Source organism: Psammomys obesus, unplaced genomic scaffold (genome assembly GCF_907164565.1).
Source record: "Psammomys obesus unplaced genomic scaffold, mPsaObe1.curated_primary_1811, whole genome shotgun sequence".
Classification (NCBI taxonomy): Eukaryota; Metazoa; Chordata; class Mammalia; order Rodentia; family Muridae; genus Psammomys; species Psammomys obesus.
In genome coordinates, this window is record NW_026590699.1 from 2,955,807 (window position 1) to 2,982,097 (window position 26,291).

Here is a 26,291-nt window from a genome sequence, read left to right on the forward strand (position 1 = left end):
ATCACAGAAAACAAGTCAGTAAAGGCTGGAGAGTCAGCAGTGCCCCTTACCCTAGCTCCTTTCATGAACACTCTCCTGAGGATAGCAACTGTAGTTCAAATCTCAAGGCAGACTGCTCATTACTGAACAGAACACATAAGGAAGATTCTCCTGAGTCTGTCAAAGCAGAGTTCAGGTTTATTTGAAAGATTTTAGATTGAACAGAATCATCTGTAAGCCTGTCTGACTGGCCCCCTGGGTAAGAACCCCTTTTATGAGAGTGCTTCCTATGAGCTTCTGGGATGTCAAATTTTCCACCTAACCTACCAGAGATGTCATTTCATTCCATGCCTGCCCCCAAGTAAGAATCTTAAGGGAAGAGGGATGGTTCATGTAGTTAAGAGGGAGGAGAGTATAGATGTGAATGATAAATACATGGTTATCTAGAAAAAATCAATATACACTGTGGGGAGCAGAGATATGGTAACAAAATGGGACACAAAGAGAATTTTTTAAAAAAGAACGAATCCCTGACACTTCTAGATTCATTGAAGATCAAAGGCTGCATAGGCTTCAGGGAATAGGTTGTCTGCTGGCAGGTTTCTTGGACAGAACAGTGGCTTTGGAAAATAATGAGCTGTTGTTTGTTATTTTGGACACTTTTCTCAAAGTTATGGTTACACAGAAGTATGGCATTTGTTTTAATATCCCACAAATGAGTCATGTTGTACTTCATGAAACACAGATATATCATATGGCTGAAATAACGAAATAGAGGGCAGGAAGAGTATAAAGGCTGTAGGGTGGGGAACAATTCTGTAAGGCAGTGTCCACAGACATGATGGGGCCCTTGCACCCACAGCAGATATGGCTTTCTGCACAAGACCTGAACAGGAATGCGTCCTTCAGTATATTCCACTGTGAATGGAAGAGGAACCAATGAGGTCCCATCTTTTCCGGCAAGACTATTGGTAGTTAATGGCTGCTAAGAGAAAGGGACTGATTTTACTCAACGGTGCAGCCACTGGCAAGTTTCCCTGCCAGTAAAGATTGCCTCACCTATGCTTAGGATAACCCCAATAAAACTCAGTAGTTGACAAAAAAAGAATTACTGAATAAAAAGAGGAGGAGAAGGGAGAGGAGGAGAAGAAGGAGGAGGAGGAAGGTGGGGCTGTCTGTGAAGGAGTTTCAGTAAGAATGGAGGCATATGAGAATGTTATGATACCTAGCACACAGTGCACATGTATGAAGTTGTCAAAAATAAAAAAAAGCCAACGCACGAGAAATTTCAGAGCCTAAGTTTTCTAGAAGTCTGACATTTAAAAATAACCATTCAATCATTTATTCATATGTTCATGTGTGTGTGCTTGCGTGTGCTTGCCAGAGGACAACTCAGTCAATTTAACCTTTCCAGGTAATTCAGAAGATACTAGCTATGACACGAGTAGATGCTCTGGTGACCTTATGCAACCTGTTATTATTATTATTTTTTTGTACCAGCCTCCTTTGTATTCAATTAACAAAATTCCTAAGACTGGGTGATTTATGAGAAAAGAGGTGCATCTGGCTCACTGTTCTGGACCCTTGGAAGCCCCAGTGGCATGGTTCCACCACTGACGGGGCCCCTTTCACATCAGGCCTTATGGTGGGAGCTTGTTTGAGAGAGGCTGATCATATGAGGAGTCAGGAACCCAGTGAACTTGGAGGGACCTGACTTGCTCCTTCAACAGCTTTGTTAGCTCATGAGAGCTAGCCTGGGAACCAGGAAAATGCAACTGCTTTCTGGATGAGAACCTCTGGAGGACCCCCAGCTCTTCAAGATTCCCAAACCTTGTTCCCAACACAAGGGCAGGTGAAGTGTGTGCCCAGCAAAGCACAGCATCTTTTCAAAGACCCTCCTCTGTGGTGAAAGGGAGGTGGGCAAGTGTACACTCTTGACTAATTTCCTTTGCATCTTGATATTCAAAGCCATTGTTGGGGTGGTAAGGAAGTGGCCTATGCTTTGTCCTCCTGCCCAAAGTCACCTGAGTTGGTAGCATGTGTGATTGTTACCTGAACACACAACCAAACAACCATGCTGTGACTAACCTGCACCTGAATGAGAGTCATCACCCAGTACCTCCATATCCCTCTGAAACAGTGGTTTACACCAAACCACTTTCTACCATTTTGAGAAGTTTTCTGCTGTTTCACACATGAACATTTTACATCCTTAAAATTCTGAAAATGTGGGTGTGCTTTTGAAAATCCCAAATAACATAATTAATAAATTTGTCTCTGGGATGAGAAATAAACACAAAATTAATGAAGTACTGTAAGAATGATCACGCTTTTCTTCCTTATCTTTCCAGCTGTGTCCTGTGGAATTCCAGAGGCTCCAGGAAATGGCTCCTTCATGGGCAATGAGTTCACCTTAGACAGTAAAGTGACATACGAGTGTAATGAAGGCTTCAAGCTGGATGCCAGTCAGCTAGCCACTGCTGTGTGTCAAGAGGACAGCCTGTGGAGCAACAGAGGAAAGCCACCCGCGTGTAAACGTAAGTGTCCGTGTCTGCCTGCGTGCCTGTGGAGCCTGCATGGGGACCGACTCATTTAGGCTTGAGTTTAGCTTCTGGAATGCAGGGAGGCCCTTCCCCGTGTTGCGAGGACCTGGTCTCTTTCAAAGAACTTCCATAGCGACAACCGCAACAACTGAAATAGAGCAGTGTAACCCTGGAGGTTAGCCCTGTATATCCTGTGAATTCCATCGCCCCCTGTCACATGTTTCTCACCCCACTGAACTTTATTCCGGCTGAAATTTTCACCGTGGGCATACTCTCCTGAGATGGAGTTCAGCAACATCGCTCAACATAAGGTGTGAAAAGGCGAGGCCGTGGGTTCTCCGCTCTGTCTCTCACGTGATGTTTGAGCTCTTTGGAATTAGAGGCACTGATTAATTTGTGTATTTACCACGGGCTTTTCATACGTATCATTGGCTGCCAAAAGAAAGCACCAATTTCATTTGTAAAATGAAGTAAGACTTCTAGGAATCAATCTTCAGTACAGAGTAATATTCTTACATGAGTCAGCCAAGAGGGAGAAAACGGAAAAGGGAAATGATATAATTATATTTTAATTAAAAAGGGAGTAAAGGGGAGGGGGAAGTGATTTACTTATATTTTCATTAAAAAACAACAAACAATAGAAAATATTTTGAAAAGAAAAAGAAAAGAGAAAAAGCATGCAAGGTCTGAGTCCAATGTAAAACATAGTCTTAAATAGTAGACAGCCATGCTGCAAAGCCAGGCCTAGCAGAAGTTACACATGCATCCTTACACATATGTACATGTCTACACACACATGTGCATACACACATATACACTCTTATACACATATGCACATGCAGATATAATTCATACAGCAAGAAATTGGTCACAGACATATTAAAAAGTTTAACCTGCCCTTCCAGTATTTCAAAACTTAAAAATAATACACTAATATTTTTGCTTTAATGATATTTTAGCAACAAATGTTTACCTAACCTTTTTAGAGAATCATTTTGCTTTTTACTTTTTGTATATTTTAGTCATGTTAAAAATTTTAAACTCATTGGATAAAAGAGTATACGTTTGTGGAAAATAATTAGTAGCTCACCAGGATTTTAGCCTTTTTTGCTTTCATTTGCATTTTAAAGTCTGTGTTCAAAGTCAGTTATGATATTGAAAACTACTTAATTTCTCAGTTATTTTCCATTAAGTAAGACATCATTTTATATCCCAATTACTTAATCCTATGGGAAACGAAGGTGCCATCCCGGCATGTGGTGTCCAGGATCTGCTGAGGGATGCACTGCTCAGTTCTGGAGTGTGGATTGGAGTGTCCATTTCACTAGCAAGGGGCAGAGTTAGGTCAGTATTACGTTCTGTCACGGTAAGCAGAGAGTGAGGAAAACTTACTTTAAGTTTTTCTTTGAGGGATGTATTTCCTTCACTTAATTTCAGTTGAAGAAATCAGACAGAATTATTACAACACTGTATTCCTGAGCTGGAAAACTTTGGTAACAATTTTGTATATATGTATACACATATATACACACATATATAATAATGCATATTTATACTCACTTATATTATCAAGCTAATTCTATTGTATTTGAGCACAGATGAAGGAGCTTCTGAGTTTCTTTGACAATTGTAATATATAGACTAGTATATGAGATAGCAAGGGATAAGAAACATGTCTGCCAGGTGTGGTTAAAAACACTTTTAAGGCTCTACCCTGCAGGGTATCGAGGCAGATGCTGAGATTCATACCCAAACTTTGGGCAGAGTGCAGGGAATCTTATGGAAGAAGTGGGAGATAGTAAAACCTGGAGAGGACAGCAACAGATCCTAAAAGTCTGGGCACAGGGATCTTTTATGAGACTGATACTCCAGCCAAGGACCACTCATGGAGATGTCCTGAAACCCCTGCACAGAGGTAGTCTGTGGCACTTCAGTATCCAAGTGGCCTCCATAGTAATGGGAACAGGGACTGTCTCTGACAGGAACTGCCTGGCCTGTTCTTTGATCACCTCCCCCTAAGGGGGGAGCAGCTTTGCCAGGCTATGGAAGAAGACAATGCAGCCACTCCTGAGGACACCTGATAGACTAGGGTCAGAGGGAAGGGGAGGAGGACCTCCCTTATCAGTGGACTGGAAGAGGGACATGGTGGGGAAGAGGGAAGGTGGGACTGGGAGGAATGGAGGGAGGAGGTACAGGGAGGATACACAGTGAATAAACTGTAATTAATAAAAATAATATTAAACATAATATTAAACATAAAAAGAAACACTTTGAATCTCAGTGCTTGGGAGGTAGAGGCATATGGATCTCTGGGAGTTAAAGACCAACTTGGGCTACATAGTAGGATCCTGTCTCGAAAATAAAATAAATAAAGGCTGGAGAGATAACCCAGAGGTTAAGAACACTGGTTGTTCTTCCAGATGATCGAGGTTCAACTCCTAGGACCCACATGGGAGCTCACTACCATCCATAAATTTCTGTGGGCTCCAATGCCTCCTTCTGACCTCCTCAAGTCCTGCACATGTAATACCAGTATATGCAGGCAAACTCCCACACATAAAATAAAAATAAATGAATCTTTAAAATACAACAAGTGAGGTGAGTAAAAGAGCAATGCTTCAGATCTGATGGGCACTAGCGATGAACAGATGAACAGTACAATCTCTGTCTTCCATCTGAGTTGGCTTGAATGGAGGCCGGAAAGAACAGCAGCTTTTATCCAAACCTTCCCGTAACTATAGAAATCTCCTAGGTAGGTTCTGAGACTCATTTCTTTCCGTTTTAATTATTTACTGAGACTGGATTTGGTGTTTAACGGTAAGATTCATGCTTGTGCCACCCTACAGCCAGTCAGGGCCAGTGGTGTTAGTGTGCAAGGCTTGAGAGTTTGACAAAATGATGAGTGGATTTGCATTGTGCCCTGTGTGTTTGACATTATGCCAACCATCTGATAAGGTGCTTAAATCCGCACTGCCGGTTTGTGAACACATTTTTATGTTGATGCTATTCACGGGTCACGTTAGTTACTTATCATTTATGTAGACCTACTATATGCAAAGCATCAGCAAGACTTGTTTTCATTTATTTATTTATTTATTTGTTTATTTATCTATCTATTTATTTATTTATTTATAGATAGGATCTCACTGTTTAGCCCCAGCTAGCCTGGAATTCACCATAATGACAAATCAGGCTTTAAACTTATGGAGATATACCTGCCTCTTTCTTCTGAGTGTTAGGATTAAAGGTATACACCACACACAGCAAACCATCTAAATTTTCATGATTAAATGAAATGCAAATCCTTTGTTAGGATAGGAACACCAGATAAAGTCACATCCTGAGGCTCACAGTTATCTGCTACTTTAGATCCGGGGGACCTAAAACCCTCTTCTGGCCTCCAAAGGTGCCTACACACATATGTACACATACATACATTCAGGCACTCAGAAATGACACATGAATAATAAATCAGGCTTTTTCAGAAGAACTATTTGTACTTAAAATGTGTATCTTCATTTTCACATTCCTTCTTGCCTTTTCACCTTGCCTCTCACCCTCCTTTCCCTTTCACATTAGATAATCAAAGTCCTATGAAAACCAGGAATACTCCTAGACACTCGGAGTCCTTTAAGTTACACTTTGGCAGAGAATTTGGCTGCCTTCACACTCTAGGGGAGTCACTGGGTAGGAGACATGAAGGCACCAGGAGACCATCAGTGCCCACCATAGTTGTCATGGGCTTGCCTATCACTTTTAAACAGGAGACCGAGAAGCCTGAGGGGATGAGTCAGAACCTGAGAACAACCATACAGCCATGGCAATGCCCTACCCCACCCTATTCCCAGTTAATTATTCCACCAACATTCTACCACTATACTCAGAGGAGAAGGACCTAAGCCGTAATCTGCAGGAACAAGAACCTCATGAGGAAACACATTCCTTCTAGAGTCTTTTGTAATGCTAATAGTGGGTGCTCCTGGGAGCCAAGACTAAGTGGCTCTGTCTTCATTACCCAGACTACAGGCTGTTTTAGACTCATTTATTGGTGTTTGCTCTAGGGTTGACATTGGATAGTAGCAGCAAAACAAATGTTTTCAAAACAGGCAATTATTTAGTGTCTGTCTGAACAGCTAGCCTGAGGAATTATGTCCAGGACATTTGTACTTGAATCTGCTGTAAACTAGATTGACAGTGAGCAGAAAGCAGAACATAGTTTCAAAAATGCCCATGTCTCTCCTCCAAGAAGCTCAGTTTCTTGAGTCCTACCCACTGGGATCTCCCCACCCATTTCTCCACTTCAAAATCAGCACTGAACATCCAAAGGAGTGGCCTCCCAACTCTGCAGGTCTGATCTGAAAGCGGCCAAGCTTGAGAAACAACCAGAAAAGCCAAACTTCCACAAATCAGGGGCAGCCTGAAATTGCATATCAGATGCATGTGGATGAAAGAAGTCCGTGTGCCAAGGTCTCATAATAAAAACACAAATGCTATAAAAGACCCAGAGAAGCTATCTCTGCCCCTTCCTCCACCAGTCCTATAAACATATTCTCACTGAGAATTACCTAATTGAACTGCAAGATACAGAACTTAAAAGAACAATCATAACTCAAATCAATTCATTGTTTTCTGAATTAATAGTCTTGTTCTTTGGGCCTCTGTAGTTGCACAACTCAGTCCATTTTCTCATGCCCATCAGTGCAGGCTGCTGATGGTCTGCAAAGACTCTGCTTTGGCTGTGAGTGTGAAGACCAGGGATGATTACATCATTTCACTCCGAAGGTATCTAATCATAATTCTACAAATCTAATTAAGTGTGCTCCAACTAAATGTGCTGATAAGCAGTACTTACCCACATGAGTAGGATGCAGGGAAATTCTGTTAAAAGAAAATGAAAAGATTATACTCCACACTTAGGGGATGATTAGACAAACAGGGAAGATTCACGAGAAGGGCCTATCACTGCCAGGGAGAATACTTTATATTCGTGGTGGCAGCCCCGTCATAGCCTCCAAGGAAAGAGCAGCTGGCCTCGTTGCTTTGCCTCTGGCTCAAAGAGTCAAAAAGAAACCAGAATCTCTCTCCACAAAACTGACAGCCAGGGGCTGGAGAGGTACCTCCGAAATTAAGAACACACACTGTTTTTTCACAAGATCCATGTTCACTTGCCAGTGCCCATGCTACTTACAAATACAAATAACTCCAGCTTAACAGGACCTGATGGCATTTTCTGACCTTTCCTCATACCTGCATATTTCATACACACACACACATGTGCACACACACACACACACACACACACACACACACACACACGCACGTGCACACACACAGACACACACACTACACAAGCACAGGTACACACGCAATTACCCACGCACAATAACAAATGAAAAAACAAACAAACGCTATGAGATTCAGAAGTTGGGAAAATGTGTCTGTTGTATAGAAACTACTCATTATTTGTAATTTCAACTCTTTTAAGTTGAGAGGTAGAATTAGGTTTTGGTGCAAAAATGGTGTCAACCATGTCAACAGTGAGTGGACTACCCTAGAACCAGTCCATTTGGTGAATTACTGCAGGTGCTTTCTTAGCTGAAAGTGAAGAAATCGTCCTGCGGTGGTTGCTTTATTTGTGTGATAAAAGGAAGCCTATACTTCTGCAAAATTACAAACAGAAGGAATGTCAAGGTTGCAGGTAACATGGCACACTCTACCAAGTTGCAGTATATTTAGTTATCATAGATTCAACCATCAAAATGTAGTCAGTTGTCAAAAATATATTCTGATTAAATTCCTGATAGCATAGACTTGTTTTCCTGTATTCCTAGGTGTAGCAAATATTTGTGTCTTCCTTCAAAGACACTGTTATTCATTTGATATTTATCTTTTGTATTTATATCTTCCACCATGAACTTATGAAGGTGTTTCTTACTGTCTATTTTCAGTAATCAGTTAAATGAATTTTGCTTTTTGTGTTGACAAGGAAAGTACTAGTCAGAGAAACTCATGGGAGATGTGATGCAAGAAGGAATTCTTGCCCGTATTGACTGAGCCTGGGCTTCCTTGTTTGTTGGTGATGTGTAAATAATATAGTGATGATGATGATGGTAGTGGTGTTGATGGTGGAGGTGGTGGTGAATGTGATGATGATAGTGACTGTGACAGTGATGATCACAGTGTTGATGGTGGTGATGGTGACTATCATGTTGGTGGTGATTGTGATGGCGATGTTCATGGTGTTGATGGTGACTATCATGATGACTGTGATGGTGATGATCATGGTGTTGATAGTAATTATGATGCTAATTGTAATGGTGTTGATGGTGACCTTACTAATGATGGTGGCTGTGATGTGTTGATTACTGTGCTGATGATGAAGATGATAGTGACTGTCCTTTCTCATCTCAGTGAGAATCAGCTTAAGTTATAATTTCATAGTCAATCACAGACACAAGAAGGTTAGAAGCACTGATCTATACACCTGGGCGGCAGCTGTCCTCTGAAGCTGTCCATCTAGAGCCTCAGGTGACTAGAGAGTGGGCAGCTGCTGGAGGCACCTGCTCTAAAGCATTTCTATCAGGATGAAGGCATGCTATCTTGGAAACCATAGCCCATGACTACCTAGTGTGCTTCTTGTGCTGGCTAGACCATAAGCCTCCAGGGAGACACATTTCCATGTGTCACTCGGGTGATCTGAGACTCAAGCCACTGCTTCCCCAGTTCATCTCCCTAAACCCCAAGGCTATCGGTCGATGAGCATTCTTTCATTCAGAATGTTATCAACTCTTTTGTTCCATTTCTTCACCTAGCTTCATGAATTTCGTTATCCTCCAAGTTCCTCTATTTTACCTTATTCTATCAATATCAATTGGTCCAATATCAGAAAATAAAATGTTAGTAAAATACTTAACTCTGTGTGATATTTACTGTCATACCTCAATACAGACTTCTGTGTCTTTTACCTCTGCCCTAGACTTTTGTTCTTTTCACCTTTATTCTCTTAATTCTGCTGACATATGGTTGGTAGAGAGGATTGCTGGGGAGGGATGACCTTACACATTCCCAGGGTGACAGGTGAGTGAAAGCTCTATGAGTAGTTACTTAGAACCAGAAAATATGACCCTTAAATGCACATTGAGCATCATGTTTACGAGCAAGGATGTATTTGGGAGACTGGTTTCCAATTGCTTACCTAAATTATTTTGCATATTCATGCCCTGCAACAGAACTCTTGGGGTCCACATAGACGGAGGAGCTGTACTTGCCACCTCACACAGTAACCCGTGTGTGTGAAAACAGCTCCTCCTTGCAGGATGCAGGAAGAGATGGAGGCAAACACCCAGAGGTTGTCTCCTTCACCATTATAAGAAAGGGACTTTTCTTCCCACCATCCAGGTTGTGTCAATCAGGATTTCACCACCCAAAGCATATGTCATGGATTTTTCAGATACAGCTGTGAGCAATTCATAATTTTGCACAGTCTCTCCTGCAGATCAGCTTTGAAAACATAAAAGCTACAGTAGGAACCAGTTCCTGAAAACGTGCTCTTTCTTCAGCACACAGATGACATGATGGACTTTGCTGGTCATGCCACCGTGGTCTTCAGGTTCCCTCCTAGGAGACTCTTCTCATCCCTGTGTGACACCCTGGGGTGTCAGGATTATGGTCCATGTCATCCCCAGAGTGTCAGTGTTTCTTGTAACTCTTCAGTATAGAAAGAAGCCACATAATTCCCTGCAGTATGCTGTATGATTGTTTTATTTACCTATAACTAAGAATCATTACTGATGGCTTCCACGCAATATTTATAGATTGAATTTGACTATTGTATACATAGGATACTGTTCACTGTGAATAGCCTCTGCGATAGGAAAACTATCATATTTTCCATTTTTGTGTATGTGGCTTGGTTGGTGTCTTTACCATCCTGTTTTTCAAGCAAATTCGTTTTCAGAGTATACACATGCACGTTCAGGCAAGTGTCCGTAAATGTGACTCAATTTGACTTAGCTGGAAAACTAGGAGAAGACATGGTGGTTACAGTAAAAATAAGCTTGTCACCACTCAGAGGATGAGGGACACAAACAAACATTTAAACCAGAAGATAATTGAAATTCAAACCAAATATTGTTTTCACAAAGATGCATGACAACAGTGGACATGTGAGATCACTCCTGAGGATGTAATTAGCCAGAGAAAAACTCCCCTTCCTCTCTGAGCCAGTGTTGAGTCTTCCACAGAAGTAAGCATTGTGAAATTGATTAAGATATGATACTTTCAGATGTGATCAGATGATTAGAATGCTCAGGTGAGTTCTGGAGGCACATAGTGGCAAAACGGGACGCCTTTTATCACACTTCATCTGAGTTCAGGGTTCCTATGGCTGAAGGCTTTTCTGGACATCACCATCTTGAGCTAATCATACCCTAGCCACAGAAAGACGTAATTTCAACTGTTATGCAAACCATTTGTGCATTCGTGGTCACATAGCATAGTTGCTGCACCCAAAAATATCGAAGAGACAGAAATGTAAGAATTGCTTTTAAATTGCCAGGTTTTCCTTCATATGTTTTATCCTCGTTGCTTTTACTCTTAAATTAAACATCCATTCTCTGTAGTTTATTTGACGGCAGAACTGGGAGTTACCATAGGAAGAAGAGAAACTGTGCACACAGCAGATTCAACTATAAGGAATTCTAATACAATCAAAACACAAAATACATTTATTATTGTCACCACAGGAAAGCTATGATTTCTTCAGCTATTGTTTCTGGGCTCAAGGCTGATCCACCTGGATCTTTCAGTTGTGTGGGTAGTCAGCTATGGGATGGTGACAGATGTCACCTAAGGAAGTTTTGTGCTTCGCAAAATTCATTTTAAATTCATTTTAAATCCCATCACACTTTTCATATACAAACCTATACTCATATAGTCTCCAAACAGTGCATTTTTTTCAATGTGTCTGTAAGTTCTCTGGAATCTACTGTCCTGGGGCTGCATCAGAGCCTCGAGCACTGATACTGCAATCGCCCCCGGGCTCTGCACCCAGGAGCTCTGTCTTTTTGGCTTTGGAGTGAGGGAAATCCTTTAAGTCGTGATAATGATCTTTTTTTTTTTTTTTTACAATGGTAATGCCTTGCTATTTTTGTGTGCTCGTAAACCTAGTAGTATGCAGCTACAATGTGTAAATATATTCACATGTGTATATTTGTGCATGAATAGTCACACGTACATACATGTGAATGTGCACATGTGTTTTCACATGTGTGTATGTATGTGTAAGTACACATGTGTGAGGGCAGGTGTGTGCTCATGTACTATTGAGTGAATGAGTGCATGTGTGTACATGTATGTGTTTCACAGGGAAGGAATAATTTTCTACCATTATATCACAGTTTGAGTGTAAGATCCCCTTTGCATCTGTAACAGGACAGCAGCTCCCAGTCTGGGATTGGGACATATCACAAGTGATTATGTGGGAATGAGAGAAGTCCTGAAACAAGAGTTGAGAGCATCCAGGCCACATACTCCAATGAGTTCTAAATTCCAGCAATCCTGCCCTATTAGAAGCAGACACGGTGAGAGCTGTTGGGAAGCCATATTGACGCTGAGGTGTTTCTCTCACAGCGGTGCCCTGCCCCAGCATCGAAGGCCAGCTGTCAGAGCATGTGCTCTGGAGGCTGGTTTCAGGGTCAATGAATGAATATGGAGCTCAAGTTCTCCTCAGCTGCAGCCCCGGCTACTTCTTGCAGGGTCAGAGGCTCTTGCAGTGCCAAGCCAATGGGACCTGGAACACAGAAGAGGGCAGAGCCAGATGCAAAGGTGAGTGGTAGTGGACCCTCCCACGCCCGGGGTACAGAACTCGGGCACAGCACCAGTGGGCCCACCTTTGAAGACACCATCATAGTCCTCCTGACTGAAGCAGAACCTGTGTGCTAACATGGCACACCCAAGCAAGTGCTACAGGATCAAATATCCAACATTGTGTTTCTTTACTAGTGACAGTATTTTATAAACTTCAGAACACTAGAATAGTCCAATATTTTACATTGGAGCTTGAAGGCAAACAAAAGCACATGTTTAGAGAGCTAACTATTCTTTTGCATGAATGTCATGACAAACTTGTCATTAGGATCTTGAGAAATAGTATTTATGCTGAAACTATCTGTTCTGCACAAAGGCTATCTTGAAAAGGGAGATTATTATGCTCTCAGGTACGTGATGAACAGTTAAATGTGAATAAATAGGAAATAAGACAAAGCTGACATTGTTCAGAGTGCTTTCTGATTTGCACATCTCTGATATCCAACCTCTGCTGATTGTTCACAGGAAATTATCAGACATTGAAACAAGCAGTTGGACCGTGTGAGCTTTATGCAATACACAACTTAGGAAGAATAGAAGTAGATTAAAAAGGAGAAAAACAAAAGAATGTGGTTAACTACTTTACATAATAACTTAAATTCAACTTTTAATAAATGCTAAATCTTTGTGTAAAACAGGCTCTTCCCAGAAACCTAGAGATAAGAACAGAAAGCTAGGGACATGGGTCCTAAGTTCCCTAAGACACCCTTCCCAAAGCTGCTATCAGTTTGGCTCTGATATCCTCTTTGTTTAGGTGACCAGTGCCTGGCCAGGAGCCCAAAGCTAATCCCCTGCTATAGTCCTACCACATTCTTTTCACACTTATGCCACTCATCCATATCCCCAGACTCCTTAGGGCTACTTTGTGACTTGGGGACCCAGAACTAGGGACCTTGATAGACAAGGCCACCTTGATGCCACTGCCAGAAACTGCCTGTCTGGAGGGTTTCACACCTACAAGTGAATCTTTGCAAACTCGGAGCTCTATTGATTCTTGAACCACACCCAGACATTAAGGTACCCTTCACCAAGGAAGAAAATGGAAGCAGTTCCTGATGTCCTGGTGCTGGGCTTAGCCTGAGGTTCCAGAGCCCTTGTTCTTCAACTCTATCTGCCCCATGGCAGGAGCCACATATCAACTGTAGCCATTTAAACCATATATATATATATATATATATATATATATATATATATATATATATATATATATATATATATCATGTACACTGGTGATTGCTTGCTGATACGGTGACTGGGCATGGGCCCTGTGCCACAGGCGGCAATGTGTCTCTTTTGCATGCTATCGCAGATGCACGGTATTTTCTCTAATCCACCTGAAACTGTGGTTTGCTTCAGTTTTACTATTCTGGATCTCAGGTTGTCATTCTTAGTCAGGGAAGCCCCTTTGCTATGTCTTCATCTGATCTCTCCCACTTCTTTGAAACCCTTGCTGTTTTCTAAAGACAGGATGTTTACCCAGACAATTTTCAGGGATACAAAGTGCCCTGGGAGCGTGTTTTGGAGACAGAAATCATGTGTGAGAAAGACAAAGCAGTGCCCAGGAAGGGAAAGTTCACAGGGAGCTGTGTCCTTACTGTGGTGACTCAACTGAAAAATTCTGTCTTGCCTGAAGAGGCAGAAACCACGATTGTCTAAGTCACTCTTCTATTGCTGTGATAAAGTGCCATGATCAAAGCAACTTATAAAGAACTTTAATAGGCCTAGAGTTTCAGGGAGTTCCTGCTCATGACTGTGGAGCAAAGGTGTGGTGCTGGTTCAGCAGTTGAGAGCTCACTAGACCTTGTTTTCTGTTGCTGATGCTTTGAAAGCACTGGTGATTGCACAGAGGGTCTATGGCCAAGGAATAGAACTTGAAGATTTCTTGAAAAAAAATTTTTTCTGTATTATAAATATTCACTTCTATATTATTTGACATTTAAGCAACTTGAATGAAAACTGAGAAGATACAAATGCATATTAATTTATATAAAATGATAGCAAGTCCCTTCCATGTAGTATACTTTTATAAACAATGGGGATTTGTTTTCAAGCCAAACAGTAGCTTGCAAAAAGAGTTTCCTTTTGAATGTCTATTTGACATGTCTGCACGCGGTGGCTGTGTCCTCCAAGCTGGCTCAGAACTTCTCTAGTTACGCTGTTTTAGTGGAAGTATAAAAAGCTGACGAGAAGGGTGTCTGTGGACTCTGACAGGGTACTCAGGACCCCTGAAGTCTTGGGGTGTTTTTCAGGGAAACTGTTTATGGTGAACAGTGTTCATTTACTTCTCTCTATAAGAAACTGGGGATTAAGTCTGACAAACATCTCCTCTTTCTTTTCTTTTTTTTTTTCAAAGATTTAATTATTTATTATGTATACAGTGTTCTACCTGCATGCCAGAAAGGGGCATCTGATCTTATTAAAGATGGCTGTGAGCCACCATGTGGTTGCTAGGAATTGAACTCAGGACCCCTGGAAGAATAGTCAGTGGTCTTAACATCTGAGCTATCTCTTCTCTTCTCTTTCAAAAGTCAATCTAAACTCTCAAAACAAACAGACTAAAGAGGCTGCTGGGAGGGACTAAAGAACACCCAGACTTAGCCATCCAAAAGCAAATGGAAAGAAAAAAATTAGGACTTTATGGTGTTCATTTTCTGGAACCTACAGAAATCAGTGAATGTGTCTGTTCATTATTTCTTATGAAGCTGCAGTTTATTGTAACTTAAATTCTCTTTATTTCTCATGGTCCTTATTTTACCCACATACATTCAGAAAAAATGCAAGATCAATTCTAGTAATAATATACTTTTCTTTGAAATGAGTACATGAAAACCATAGGAAGTTCAAACACCATTTAATTTCTTAATTAAAAATAATTAGAATGCCACATTCTCCTATGCCCAGTTTGCCAGCCTGTGGCTGCGTCTCTATAGAAGAAATAGTTGTTTTCCCTGTGGTGCTGGGGTGGAATCAACAGCATCTTCAAATGTGTTGTCATGGAAACCATTTGGGGTAACTACGGAAGTGTAATTTATAAGGTTTTAGTTACCTGTGGCTTATCTCAGAATGGCCAGGCCATGAGATTCTAAGGGAGTCTACTATTTTCCATTATGTGTCTGCTCATGAGCCAGGATGGTAAGTTTCCTGGTTCGCTGATCATTTAATCCAGGAAGAGAAATAGACCTTTGGCTACCCACAAACACACCCAGTGCCCCCTGGTAACAGCTGAGTTCTCCAGCCTCTGGGTGGGGAGTCACATTCTCACTCCAGGTGATTCTAAGTTCTCATAGAGCCTGTGTGTGTACAACATAGGAGGAAATCTTCTCATTGCAGTCTGATCCTACGGGAGGCAGGCAAAATGCCCACACAATAGGAACTCAGCATTTTTTTTTCTCACACTTCTTATTGTTTGTATTTAAATGTAAGAAATGTGTTTATTGTGGAGATCCATGAATCACTGCTGCAGGGGCAGCTGGTCCCATCATGAGTATCCTCATTTGGGTGAAGCCTTTATGTTTATACTCAGTGACAGACCATAGCTGTGGGCCCCGAGACCTCATATAGTGACCCAGACTGTAGCCCAGCCTCACACCTTCGTGTGTTTACAAACAACCATCTCCAGGCCTCTGAGCATGTCCTGCCTCTTCTCACACACAGCACAGTGCGGCTCTTTGACTAATCATGGTCACTGTGAGCTGCGCATGATCATGGAGTCATTATTGACCGTAGCAGTAGAAAGCATCAACGCTTGATCCTGATTATAAGAATCCATGCTGCTGACAGGAATGTCAGTGAGAAAACACTTGCCAATGGGTTACAGTTTCAGTGTAGATTTCCCTGTGATTTCTAGTGGATAGAAAAAGGAAGCTTGCCTGTAGGGAGTGGCTTGTCACCCACCAAATACAGTAGAAAGACAGCAATCATAGGGAGCCCTCACAGGGTGCCTTCTGGGTGCCCTCAGCTTTGCACCTTCACTGCGCAAAGACATCCCCCCACCCCAATGCGTTCTGAAAGGCCTGTGGATTGCGGCTGTGGGCGTGTTTTCAGTGGTAGGGAAAAAGCACAGCTAATGATTCCATTTTTTGGAGAGTAGGAGAAAGAATAGTGTAGAGATAGGCTTTCTCCTTGTTTTGTGACAAGGTTATTTTGAGCAGTGATGTGCTCTCCCAATTAGGCTTTTCCAAGTTGCTCTGCCACCCTCACTAATGAGTGGGAGTTGCAGCCAAGGGAAACTCTAGGCTTAGAATCCATTATCCTGCTGCCCAGAAGCCCAGTTGTTGCTTCGTTAGTTTCTTGTGATCTAATGAACCTCATTAGTGGATAGACTTTAAATAGTCTCTTACCTGAATGTGTGAGCCAAGGCTGGGAGGACAGAATCCAGTGTGAGCCTCCTCCCTGCTCTACTGCTAAAGATATGTGGAGCTCCCAGCTAGGAAACTGGTCCAGCTTTGTCATTGAACGCATTCATGATAAGCACTGGAAGTTTCAACATGAATTGCTAAATATCACAGTTCAAGGCAGGGTTCACACTGTGTTTGGGAAAAGGCTTAGAGAAAAGTTCACAGCAAATTATAAAAAACCTAAATCCCTCCTGAATCCATTGACATTTGGTATGGTACATGCTAGCAAATTATTGAAAGCTTACACTTGCTGCTGTGAAGGTTTAGCTTAGCGGTCTCAGACACTGAGAGACGTGGAGGCTGTCTCAGCAAGATTTTCTCTAGAGGTGGACTCTTCCTGCAGAGTGACCCCTATAGATCATTTCTAGAATGTAAGTCTGCCAGTTTACTTGAAACTGAGTGTGAGTCACGCAATGGGTTCAGACAGGGTAAGCTAAGCAGGGGTTATTTCAATGGTACATTCATATAGTTTTTCTTCCTCGGACTTTGTGCTAGATTTTTTAATCACTATGACAAATACCCAAGAAAATTAGTTTTGAGCAGTCTTATTTTATAATTTGAGACATGGTCTCATATAGTAGCCCAGGCCTTCTGGGACTTCACAGTTGTCCTCTAGCCTCAGCTTCCCAAATTGTGGATGGGGTTATAGACAAGAGTCACAGTACCTGGATGGAAACAGCAATTTAGGGAAGGATTTCTGTTGGGCCACAATTGCAGAGGATCCCATAGGTTTGTGGCTATGGGATACCACCATGCCTTTTCCTCCATGAAATTGCAAGCTCAAATAAATCTCTTTCCTTTAAGTTGCTTTTTTTAAGGTTTCATGCCACAGCAATGAGAAAAATAACCAAGATGTTGACCACCTTGATATTCGCACTGTTGACTCCGTTTCTTACAGAGACTTTTAGGAGGTTGGCCATGCTCACCTGCCTGAGCAAAAACCTTAGTGCATGGTGGTGCTTTCTTCCCATGTCTTGCCAGTTTACAAGGCTATACAAGAGTTGGGAACTCTTGTCTCTTTGACACTCACTGGCCACAGCCTAACGTACTGAGCTTGACACATCCGACTAAGTGATCTAAACGCTTCTCCTTGGGTAGCTTTTCCAAAACTTGTATTCTTTTGAGCCTCTGTTGGTCAGTCATCCTTGAAGGTTTTAGGACTTTTCTTTCTTCCACGAGATTCAGTAGGTTTTTGTGCTCAAGTATTTATTAATCTGAGATGCAAATACATGACTGTCATTAGTATTTCAGCTGTGGGTGACCATTAATTAACCTCCCTAAATGGACTAATTTGAGGGTCACAGCAACTATGCCCCATCATATCTAGATACCTTTAAGACTTACAGCGACCATGCCTGAGCCCACCCAGGAATAATATGCTTCCAGTTACTTAGAAGGTTCCATTAATGCCGTGCAGTCAGCCATTTCACAGTGCTGCTCACTGAAACAAATCCTACAAATAACTGGAAGCACAATGATCTAGGAACTACAGTTAGAGTCAAAAATGCTGGGATTTTACCTACCATGCCCATGTGCTTGGGCTGGTGGTCTTTGAGAAGATACTTCTCATGTTCCTGTACATGTGAGTGCCCCCACCAGCCACACCATTTTTAGGACAGCTATGGAAAGGAAAGTGGGCAGTCGGCTACCTTGGTAGATAGGCTTATGGGTCACTATGCTGCATACTGCATGAATTTTGAAAAAAAGTGTTATCAGTCTGTGAGAATGAAAAATCAGTGGGTCACTGCAGTGACCTTAGTGGCTTTAGAATATTCTAGAATTTCTGAGGTTTTGTGTTAAGACTAACAAAGGAAAATCCAACTGAGACAGCTGACCTATCAAGCCCCAGCAGACCCACCTCCCTGCCTCATGCTCTGTAGGAAAACCAACACCCAAGGTTTCTGCTTTAAGCCCAGGCCTAGACTAATATGATTTTTCTATTCCAGTCATCTCCTGTGGAAGCCTGTCCTTTCCCCCAAATGGTAACAAGATAGGAACACTCACTGTATATGGAGCCACTGCCATCTTCACCTGCAACACCGGTTACACACTTGTGGGCTCCCACGTCCGGGAGTGCTTGGCCAATGGTCTCTGGAGTGGATCGGAAACAAGGTGTCTGGGTAAGCTACTCGTAAGTTCCCACGTGGTGTAATTCAAATAAACTTTGAGAATTGATCACGATGTAGAAACTGTGGGGCTTCTGGCTGTTAAAGCTCTGACCGCCTCAGTGAATCTGTCCACTGTCATGGTTACCTGCCCCTTTCTAACTCTCACCATGTCTGATAAATAAAGGATGGACACATCATATGTTTTGTGTTGTATAGTCTGACGGGGGCTGGAGGTATGGCTCCATGGTTGAGAGTGTTCATTGCTCTTGCAGAGGACCCAGAACTTAAGTTGGGTGGCTCACAACCACCTGTAATTCCTGCTCCATGGGATCTCTTCTTACTCCTGAGGGCACTATACTCATGTCCACATGTCCATCACAAACACACATATACATCTAATTAAAAACAAAAATAAAACCTTTCGTTTAAAAGGGCTGTCTTGTAGAAGACTGAGACTATATAACTCCCAAAGACCTTCATAAACTTAGGAAACAGAATTAGGAATTTCCAAAAATTAAATACATTTTATGTTTTCAGTGGCTTAAAATTCTGTCAGGAGATTGAGGTGATGGCCATCTAACCCTGGAAGTACTGTGAGCTTTAAAGTAGTTTGTGTCTGTAATTGTGGCTTTGTTTTTCTCATGTTGCTCCTTGATCATTTTAAAAGGGAGGAGGAGGAGGATGTTTCCACTGGAATTCTCTGCATAAATGTGCACAAAGCTTTGACTGTGCAGTTCAGATGTTCCAGTGCCACAACGTTGCTCCAGTTGATCATCAGCATTAAAATATCACACACATCCACAGCATTTTACCATCATCCTACCTGCTTCCTATCTCTGTCCATCTATCACTTCATCTTTCCAGTACCCCACTCCCTCCTTACCCCATCTCTCTCCAGTGCCCTAACCCCTTCCAACACCCCACCTCTAGTATACCACCTATGTCATTATCTCATCTCCCTCCATCACTCTACCATTTCAGTACCCTAACCCCTTCGTTACCTCATCCCTTCAGTATCCCATCTCCCTCTATCACCTCATCCTTCCATCACCCCATCCCTCCTTTACCCTGCCTATGTCTGTCATCCCATCTTTTTCCATCACCTTAGCCTTCCAGTGCCCCACCTCACTTCATCATTCTTCAGCCTACCATCAACCCCCACCATCCCATCCCTCTGGTACCTATCTCTTTTCCTCATCACTCTCCCTCTGTCACCTCAATTTTTCAGTACTCTACCTACCTCTATCACTCCACTCCCTTCCATCATTCCACCCTCTATCATTCCATCTCCCCTGGTATCCCACTCTTCCAGTATCCTACTTCCATCCATCACCCCACCCTTCCAGTATCCCAGCTCTATCTATCACCCCATCATTCCAGGATCCCACCTCTCTGTTATCTCACTGGTTTGCAACACCTTCCTTTTTCATAGCCTCACCTTGCTCTAGCGGCTTCTCTTACTGTAGCACCTGTCCTATCTCTTGTCTTTGAGAAACTTATTGGTGCTTTCCTGAATGTTCTTAAGGGTTTGGTGGGTATTGTGAAGTCCTCTCCACGTGACAGTGCAGGTGGGAACAAGGCCTTTAACTACTTCGTGCAAATTAGCAACCAAAGAGATGGGGATGAGTGATCCAAAATACACCTCTTCCTCTTCAACCTGGGCAGTGAGTATGAAGGCTAAGCTGTGTGGGAAGCTAGGGAAGTTTAAGTGATTTAGTTTCTAAAACTGTTAGGGCCTAGGGTCACCTTATGCCCTATTAGGACTGAGCAAGCTCCTACTTATTCTTTTATCCTGCTGTTCCAAACTTAAGGCTTGACAGGTGGAGGCACATAATTCATTGCTGGTCCTACATTGTCACAAATATGCTCTTGATAGGATACAATCCATCTTGGAAACCTTTGGAGGCTGAGTGGCTCAGAAGTGAGTCCATTTGCCCAGAAGAAATTTAAACTGAACATAAGAAGAGAGAAAAAAAACCTCCAGGTTATTATAAAGAAAATGTTAACAGAGAAATGTTAGATGAAGTTATAAAGAGAAATAAAATCAGAGGAACAGAGTAGTTAACATGGGGGATGAACAGCCAGGAAAGGGTTGAGATGGCATGTAGCCATGCTTGTGTATGGCTGGCTAAATAATGGGCAGTAAATTTAGTGGAAAGATTTTTCAGCTGAGCAAATAGAGTTTCACAGTGACCATTGAAACTTGACTGTTGAGATTCATAATCTGGCTAATTATGATAATGAGTGCATCGCTGTACCAGAATAACAGCTTGCTGGTGGGTAGATCACATAATCTAACCCAAGGCTAATGTCTGCCCAGGAGAAGCCACCACGCTCAGCTGTACAGCCCACGGAATATGTGTATGAGTGTATGAGCATGAGGGAGCAGGGCTGTACTCTTGCCAGGGTAGACTGTGGGATGTTCAAACAGATGGATCAATGGAGGTATATTTCTAAACCTGGCTCAGATACCGTGTATCTGGCATGGTAATTGCAACAGAGTTTGGGAGCCCACATGCTAACTAGATGTCTCATGAGAGATAATATCTATGAATGTGTTGTCTTTATTGATAACACATGTGTGGCAGTTTTAAGCTTTAGTTTATTGAAATCTTAGTAGAACACAAAGGAAGTTCCTGTTACTCCTGATATGGATGGGGAAAAGTGCTTAGAGAAGTGACAAGCTTGCCCATCATCGTGTTTCGCCAGGAATAAAAATGGCATTGAAATGTAGGCTGTGTGGTTACAGCTTGGGGCTCCTGACCAAGGACTTCTGGTACTCCGCTGAGTTCATTCTCAAAAGGTGGTGTATAGGGCAGAAACCCTCTCCCATGAGGAGACATTGACAGATGATCTAGTTATGACAGGAACTGTAGCACCAATAATTCCTCTCCCTCCCAGGATGCATACCATAAAAAGGGGCACATGCCTCGGCCTTACAGGGACAGGGGCCTCTCCACACACTTAGATACACTTCCTTACAATGTTGCTCTTACTTTTATTTCATCTCCTGATTTCTTAATTGATATTCAAATCAGTGTATCATCTATTCCATTGTTCTTCTTGAGAGCACTCTTGGTTTCGGGCTGAGGGACCTTGAGTGAGCTGCAGTACTACCTCAGCCTATGGTGATTCAATGGTCACATTTGGAAAATGACTTTCAATATCGATAGTGGCACTTGGTGAAGTTTTTTTTTTTTTTCATTAAAAATAGGTTTGTTTGTTTTTTTTAATACAACGTATTTTAATTATATTCCTCTACCCCACCCCTGTCCTCCCCCTCTTCCAAATTCCTTTGCACCTCCCCTTCCATCTACATCTTCTGCCTCAGAAGACAAACAAGTATTTAAGGAATAATAATAAAATAAGATAAACAAGTCAGGATAGGACAAAACTCATGGTCCCCCCAAAAATAAAAAGCCAGAGAAGTGCAAGAAACACATTTAGATGCTGAGACATACATGTTTGCACACACAGGAATCCCATAAAAACACAAAACCAGAAACTACGTATATACACAAAGGACCAGTAAGGAAATTAAAAAAAAAAAAAAAAAAAAGAGGAGTTTCCACCTAACATTATGAGACCAAGAACCTTCAAAGATACCATTGAGTTCATTTGGCCATTTATTGCTGAGCCTGGGGTCAATGCTTTAGTGTGGTTTCCCCACTAAGACTTCTTTGGAGAAAACTAAGTTTTTATTTGCAAGTGGTCATTAATTGAAGATAGCTTCTGGGCTAGGACAGGGGCCTGTATCCACTTCTCTTTTCAGTTCTATGATCCCAGTGGGTACAGACCCATGCAGGCCCTCTGCATGCTGCCACAGTCTAAGCTCATATATGCACCGGCACTGTTATGTCTAGAAGGCCTTGTTTCTTTGCTGTACCAGCACCACATTTGGTGAAGATATATTTTTTCCATATGAAATAAACATATTTTTAAGTTCAAATAACAATATATGCAATACCATGGACTCAAGTCAAAGAGAGATTGTCTCTTGACAAAATAAAATATCAGCCCTCAACTCTGTGGCTTTGAGAAAAAAGCCACTCCATTGAGAAGGGCACAGGAAGTACCCAGGTATTCTACAGGAAGCTCAGGGCAGCCATTGTGTTTCCCTGAATGTGGTCAGTGACAGATTGGAAGACAACATCTTATAGAACAAATCTACCATGATCTGGAGAGATAAACTCTTCTGAGAAACATAGACGCCCCATTGCCTGTGCCCTGGCTCTTCCTCTATATTTCCACAGAGCTCAGTTCGACTCTCAGGATGTTTCACCATCCCACTGTATCCTCTATGCATCTAAATACTCCATACCCAGTGTCTTAGTTAGGGTTACTGATGCTGTATTGAACCACCATGGTCACGAGCAGTTTGCAAACGAAAGGGTTCATTTTAGCTTGCAGTCCCACATCATAGTCTATCACTGAAGGAGGTCAGGGCAAGAACCTGGAAGCAGGACTGATGGAGAGAACAAGGACGAGTGCTGTTTCCTGGCTGCTCCTTGTGGATTACTCACCTGCCCAGGTGGAACCACCTGCCCAGAGGGCACCGCCACCCAGGGTGGCCTGGCTCTCTCATGTCAATCACTTGTTAAGAAAATACACTAAAGACTTGCTTTCAGGTAAATTTTCTGTGTCTCAATTGAGATTCCCTTTTGCCAACTGATTCTGGCTGTGTGCCTGGGACACATGTTAGCATTATTTGGCCAACAGAAATATTGGAAATAACAAATAGAGAATTTTAGATATCTGAAATGTCATGAACGAAAGATAAAATGAGCTCATTGTGATTAGTTTTTCTTCTCTTTGCCAGCCATGGAAGGGTAGGTAGAGATAGCAGAAAAGGCTATTTTGGGAAGAATAAAACTAACTAAACTCATGTGATTGGGGGCTCTAGGATTCTCTAAATTACTGAGGATTTGCTCTATGTTCCCTTCTGTAAGTTGCAGTGCTAAATATATATCTAGGCTGGAGCATTAAGTTATGAGAACACAGACCCCATATCTCTCCTACCAGGTGTCTTGTAACCCATCAGGAAAGTTTTATGATCACAGTGTTCTCTTAATTATTTTCTTGCAGTTTTCTTTTTCGTAGTAATTTCCCTTGAATCCAACAGTGAGAACAGGAGCTAGAAGGAGGAGGTATGTTTATAATCTAGAGCCCCTGTTGTAAAAGTCTTCATTAATCTCTTGATAACACACTTATGGCATGTAGATTTTCCTAGCAGAGAATGACCTATCAACGCTCCCACTGGGCTACCTCTTTAATCCTTGTTGTCAAAGATGCCTCCGATAAGGAGTCCTATATGAAAACACCAACTCTCAGGTACAATGGATTGCTGCTTGAAGTAGGTTTGCATTTGTTGAACCGTGATGACTACAGAGACACGAATCCTGTTGCGAATATAATGTGGTGACATTCACATTGGCTGAAATAGCTAGGTCTCATCATTCAAATTTTATTTTAGATTTTTTTTCTTTCTAGATTGAAGAGAATAAAGTCATAACATATTCTTCAAATACCTTGGAGATTTTGAGAAATCTATGTAAAATGTTAATAAAATAGCTGAGAAAAATTCTGGTGACATTACAGGAAAAGTGATTTTATTAGAAGAGAAGAATTGTTTCTCTCTTCCATGAAGTTGTCTACTCTGCCATATTTTTGTAGAGCATACATGATATCTTAGGGATGGTGACTAGTTTGGAATCTTCTCACACAAATTCTCAGATATTTTTTCCATTAATTTATGTGTTCATTTTACATCCCAATCATGACCCCACTCCCTGCTCTTCTCCCAGTTTCACCTTCCCTCATCCCCCTTTCCCCCTTCCCCTCCCCTGGATGCCAACCCACCCTGGCACATCAAGTCACATCAGGACTAAGTTAAGTGCCACCTCTTTCACTGAGGCAAGACAAGGCATTCATTCTTCTTGAAAACTGACAAAAGTACATTTTGTGGCAGAGGAGTTAGGCTCTTGGTTGATGTTGCCACTGGAGGCATCAGATGTAGCCTAGCTTGCCAGGCTTTTGCCCTGGGCAGGACTTTATGTTCTCAGGATCCATCATCTCTGTGTGGTAGAGGGAAATCACTCAGCATCACTCTTGCAAATTGCACTTAGGAGTAGATCAGACTCATGCGTCGGGATCCTACAGTGTTCTTTTAACACGGACAGATACATAGATTTAAAAACATCCATGGATGTTTAATGCCAGCACGAGCTTTTGTGCCTTTCACAGAGCAGGTCTGCCTGACATTTTATCACTGCTTGTTAATACTTGCAAAGGGTCTTCAAATGGCTCTGGTGTTCACTGTCTATATGAGCCTGGCTTAGCTCAAAGATGCTCCCTACACAGATTGCATCGCAGCATGCAGCTTGCCTTTCTGACTCGCCTTAGAGAAGGGATATTTTTAATACTCAGTATTTTGTTGTCAGCACAAAATACTGATAATCACCAGGCAAATACTAAGGTTGGACATTTGGTTTGTAGATTTTCTAAAAATGGTTACAATTTAATCCTCACAGGAACTTCGAATATTTTCAGTAACAGAAAATGACATACTAGAAGGTGACCTTAAGATAGCAAGGTCTCAGGGGGGAGAGTACTAGTGTACATAGCAGCATATTTGGGTTTCCCTATAGAGCAGAGGGCTCCACCCTGCACCTCCTTGTAAGCCATTTTTTTTTCTCCATGAGCACTGCCAGTTCTGCCCTTCAAACAGGTATGGTTCCATACAATGCACTCACAGGCAGAGTTTCTATGAAATCAGCACAAAGTTGTTTAACTTAAATTTCCAGCTAACCATACTCCTTTCCACAACCCCAGAGATTATGTTCACCTGCCCCTGCCCTGCTCATCCCTCTGGGAACTTGGTTCCAGGATCTCTGCAGATAACAAAATCAAAATTCAAAAAGTCCCTTATGTAAAATGTGAAGTTTTTGCACATGGTACATGCCCTCTTGTGCCTTACAGTTTGTTTCTGTGTGACTTAGGATAATCAGCATTCCAATGTGTCCCCAACACACAGGCCTGTACTCTGTGAGCTCTGTGTGTCTGACTGTCTATCTGTAGTCAGTCTTGGGGCTCTCTGATTCTTCACTTTATTCATAGCCCAAGAGTATTACCTGTGTGAAATGAGGCATCCCTCACCCCGGTATGGTGGTTTGAATGAGAATGTCTACCATAAACTCGGATATTTAAATACTTGGTCTCCAGCTGGTGACACTGTCTGGGGAGGCTTAGCAGGTGTGGCCTTGTTGGAGAATGTGTGTCACTGGAGACTGGCTTTAGGAGTGTAAAGACTTATCATTTCCAGTGAACTCTCTTTGCTTCCTGATTTTGGTTCAAGATGTGAGCTCTCAGGAGTTCCGCAGGCTGAGCCTGTGGTCTAC

At 42.1% G+C, this 26,291-nt stretch overlaps 1 protein-coding gene across 1 annotated transcript in view; it reads left to right on the forward strand.

Moving 5' to 3' along the window:
- Csmd1 (CUB and Sushi multiple domains 1) overlaps positions 1 to 26,291 on the forward strand; it is a 1,555,059-nt gene that overhangs the window by 1,483,426 nt on the left and 45,342 nt on the right. Inside the window, exons 50-52 of the mRNA XM_055608400.1 lie at positions 2,331 to 2,516; positions 12,153 to 12,347; positions 18,733 to 18,906. Of these exons, the coding sequence (XP_055464375.1) occupies positions 2,331 to 2,516; positions 12,153 to 12,347; positions 18,733 to 18,906 (555 nt within the window). The remainder of the gene's footprint in view (positions 1 to 2,330; positions 2,517 to 12,152; positions 12,348 to 18,732; positions 18,907 to 26,291) is intronic.